At 63.5% G+C, this 4275-nt stretch overlaps 1 protein-coding gene across 1 annotated transcript; it reads right to left on the bottom strand.

Annotated features, from left to right (window-relative positions):
• Window positions 1-762: 762 nt before the first annotated feature.
• LOC113213589 (uncharacterized) lies at window positions 763-4225 on the bottom strand. Its single transcript, XM_026432699.2, has 6 exons — window positions 4040-4225; window positions 2420-2644; window positions 1894-2061; window positions 1565-1779; window positions 1352-1445; window positions 763-1179 (listed from the first exon to the last, which is right to left on the bottom strand). The coding sequence occupies exons 1-6, from the start codon at window positions 4221-4223 to the stop codon at window positions 914-916; spliced, it is 1152 nt and encodes a 383-aa protein (XP_026288484.2). The 5' UTR covers window positions 4224-4225; the 3' UTR covers window positions 763-913.
• Window positions 4226-4275: the final 50 nt, after the last annotated feature.

The raw sequence follows: 4275 nt of genomic DNA on the forward strand, positions 1-4275 counted from the left end.
CCCCCCTCCCCTTATGAGTCATTTCCATTCGGCGTATCGGAACGGTGGTGTACCGGCGGTACCGGCCGGCCAGTGGCCAGTAGGGGGCCCGAATTGGGCCAACGCATACGTGTTCCTTATGTTTGCGTATTGCCCAGTGATAAATCAGTGGTCGAATCGACCTCGAACCGTTATTTGTTATCTGTTATCTGTTATCTGTTATCTGTTATTTCTCTTAAGGTGATACAGCCTAGGCCGGTCGAAAAATTGTCGATTAGTACAAATGTCGAATCTACGGGATTTTGTCCCGCAAATCGACGTTCTTTCGACATGACTATTTCGATACTTTATCGAAAAGGGACTAAAGGGACAGGTCTCAACGGTTGAGCTAGGCCCAATAGCGACTGTTGGTGTATCCGTAGGCACCCGCGTCGGCATCGCAATCAAAAATTACTGCAGGAGATGAAGTCCCTGACGGACACCTCCCGCGCTGGAACAAACACGTCTCCAGCATATAGTTGTTTTGGCGTTGCGGTTGCGTGGGTGCGCTTATCACGACCCCCTCTACTCGGAGGCGCTCGTTACCCCATGAGAGAAGGGCCCTTCTCTCATGGTGACCCCGAGTAGTGATATGGGTGCCCTCGGTCAGGACTCGGGGCCATTCGAACATTCCGGATTATGACTGCTGTGCTAATTTTAGATGTGTAACATTTTCTCGTGTGCTGTCTAATGGACCCTTGGAAACTTTAGCCAGAGATGGAGGGGAAAACACACTTTTATACCATGCTATATCAAGTATATTTGACACAAGTTTCGCCATACAGCTTTAAGTTGGACTTGTCCAACGACCCTACCGTCACATCCTTCGCTTCTACGCCTTCTCATTACTCTTGTGAGAAGCTGTCCTTGAAGACAATAGACTTGTCCTCCCGCTTCAGCACTCGGGCCACGGCGCCCCGGGTTCTGCTTCGACCCACTCTCCGGCGGAACAGACGAGCTCCTTGGCGGCTACCTGGTCCGGGATCTCGTTGGCGCACGTGTACACGGCCCTGGTGGCGCTCCCAGCGCTCGGCCCCTGCGGGCCCCTGCTGCAGTCGTGGTCCGGACCCGCCCGCGCGTACTCCACCTGCACCTGCAGGGTGGGCTCGCGTGGGGCGGGCGGCTCGGCGCAGCCCTTGTAGCCCGCCCAGGCGCGGTGCACTGCCAAAAACCAGAAAAGAGGCGCGGGTGAATTCCCATGACGAGCTCGCCGACGGCGCGGCGCCTAGCCCACGGAGGAGTCGTGGCAGACGCAACACGAGAGAGTCCGCGTCTCTTGACCGCGTGCAACTGGAGACCCCCGTCCTCCTCCTCCCCGGCCACTCGGACTCACCGGCTCCGGACGAGACGTTACCCGACACGAGAGGCGTCTGGTCCTGGAAGCTCAGGCTCCACAGGAAGACGGAGGACTTTGGAATCTCGGCGACCTGACACACACCAGAGGCAGTGTTTAGACCTACTTGAATTTAAAGCAAGATGCACGATGCAAAAACGAGTTTTCTCTCTGGCACGGGCGGGGTTTATTTGCGTGACTCAGACTACTTACGTGGTAGCTCTTGAAGGCGTTGTAGCCGTAGGTGTTGTCCGAGTACACCACCTTGGTCCACTCGGTGACGCGGTCGAAGAACCTGCCCTGCTCCGGGTCGAACACGCCGGCCGTCAGGTTGAGGTCCGGGAACACCCTGGCGCAGGTGACGCGCCAGCCGACGGTGCAGTTGACGCCCGTCGAGTCCTCCGTCTCGATGCGCGCCTTGCAGACCACTGCGACACGCGACCGTCCCCACCACCACCGTCAAGCTCCCGCCCCGGACACCCGCGCGCTGCGCGCCGCTTCCTCCCGGCCGCACCATCCGGGACGACGGCCTCTCTACTCACGGAGCACGGCGAAGTGGAAGCGGCGGGACGCGGCGCTGCCGCGGTCCGTGTGCACGCTGCACGAGTAGTTGCCCGCCATGGCCGTGGTGGCCCGCGCGATGCGCACGTTCCAGCCGGGGCTCCCGTCCGGGGCGGCGTCCACGACGGCGTCCTCGAGCGCGCCGAAAGCTACCGCAGACAAGTAGGTGGTCATCACATCAGCCCCGGCGGCGGCGGCCGTGCCCGTCGTGTGGCGGGATGGATGCGTTGGCCTCTCGTCGTAAACGTAACCACGGCGAGATTAGCCATAAAGGGGCGCCATAAGGCCAGGGCGGGGCGGGGCGGGGCCGCCCGCGGGCCGTAAGGCCAGGAGGCCACGGGGCGGGGCACGGCCGGAGCAGCCGCGGCACTTGCAAGACCGGAGGGGCGTCCCATCCGTCATCGCGCCCACCGCAAGCAGGAACGCAAAGGGGTGGAGAGAATCCCCGCCGCTGCTGTTATGTCCGCGGGGGGTCGGACAGACATGGGCTGCTGCTCACGTGCTCACCCAGAGTGCGGCCCGCGGCGGCGGCCCCGCGCCCCGGCAGCCACCGGTACACGAGGTGCGAGTCCTTGGTCCAGGTCACGCCCTGCAGCTGCTCGCCGGGCTCCAGGGTGAAGCGGCACTCCAGGACGGCGCCCTGGCCCGCCATCACGTACCGCGGCGCGCCGCCGGGGGACGACGCCGACGACGTCTCCGCCAGCCCGGCGCCCTGCACTTGGACCGCGTGACCTGGGCCGAGAAGAACAAGGATGCTGTGACACACAACGGACAGTGGTTCAGTTTTTAAACGACTTTCTTGGCGTGAAAATTATATTACATTCGTATTTTTTGGACCAGGAACGTCCCAGAGGGATAACGCCTGCGACGCGTTGGGTAGGCTGACCCGCCCGGAGCGGGGGCTTGCGGGCAAGAGCACGCTTGACGCACTCAGCGAGCGTTCCTTGTCCGCGTCGCCTTCCGGGGACGTTCATTGTGAGGTCACCTTCGTGAAGCACAGAGTCCAGGGAAGACGCACGACGCATGTGGTCTGGACTCAGACAAATGTTACTCACGGCCGCCCGAGGGCAGGCGCCTTCAGAGATAGCGGGAGCGGGGAGCGCGCGAGCCCAGGGTGTGAAGGTGGAGGTGTCTCCCGCGCCAAGATAAAGCCAATATTTTGCGGGAGACGGCTGGAGTGCTGAATGTGTGGCGAGACCCGCACAGCCTCTGCCTGCTTTATTCACTTTCCACGACTTGCGCTCCGTCCTTGTCGCCGGGCCCCGGAGCAGCAGGCCGGCAGGCAGAGCGAGCGAGAGAGAACAGTCGTGGCTGCTGCCGCCACCGCCGCCGACCCGACGGCCCGACCCCCTTGTTGCAGCAGAAATGAATGGAGCAAAGTTGTGTGTTGGCTTTTTGAAAGGGAATGTACCTGAGCCGGGGGCGGCGGCCCTGCCCGCCAGAGGAGTCGGCCGGAGAGCCCCCTGGAACTAGATCTCCCTGGAGTGGAAAGCCCAACAATGGGGGGCGGTGCGGTGGACCCGGCTGCTGGATCCCCAACTTGGGCCGTACCGGGCCGCGGCTGGGCCCGGGTGCTAGCCCCCCCCCCCTCCCTCCTCCCGCAGCGGTCTGCCAGAGAGGAGGGTGCAAAGGAAGTCCACCGGAGCAGGGCTCCCCAGGGTGGCGGCGTCATATTCCTTTTTGTTCAGGGGGGCCAACGTCGTCGTTTTCGCAACGCAAACGCTGTGCAGCGCTGCTGCAGCGTACCCGCCCCGTGCGGCCCAGAGGCACCCGTCGTCCTCCACCCTACCCGGCCAATTAGGGCAGTCGGGAGGACAGGGCAGGGGGTGGGTGGCGCCCGTGGCGCCGGGCTGCACCAGGTCCGCTCCCCTCCTCCTCCTCCTCGGTCTACTACTACTCCTTGGTGCAGACCACCGCAAGACGGACGTAACTCGGATTCCCGCTGGATCGCGAGTCGGCGTAGCGCATTCGGCCCCGGGATTTACACAATGTAGGCGGACGTGCCTCGACTGGCGCGGCTGCGGGTTCGCTTTCTGCTTCACGGGAGTCTCACGACTTTGGCGTCCACCGGGAGGACCGCGCGTCCTGCACGACGTCCGGGCTGGAGGCGACGTAAGCAGTACTCACCCCCTGTGAAGGTAAGCAGCAGCAGCAACAGCACCGGCAGCGCGCCGGCCGCGGTGGACCCCGAGCTCGCCATCGTGACCCTGGTCCTGCCGCCCGTCTGCCGGGTGGCCGCCGACGGAGAGGTTAGTCGGTGCGACGGACGGGCGTGGACGCGCGTCTGTTTGTTTGGTCGACGGGACGCCATGGCGACGCGGAGGTGGTGGTGGTGTACGTCGCGGGGGTGGCGGGGCGCGGGG

Source organism: Frankliniella occidentalis, unplaced genomic scaffold (assembly GCF_000697945.3).
Source record: "Frankliniella occidentalis isolate FOCC.00 unplaced genomic scaffold, Focc_3.1 Scaffold2513, whole genome shotgun sequence".
Classification (NCBI taxonomy): Eukaryota; Metazoa; Arthropoda; class Insecta; order Thysanoptera; family Thripidae; genus Frankliniella; species Frankliniella occidentalis.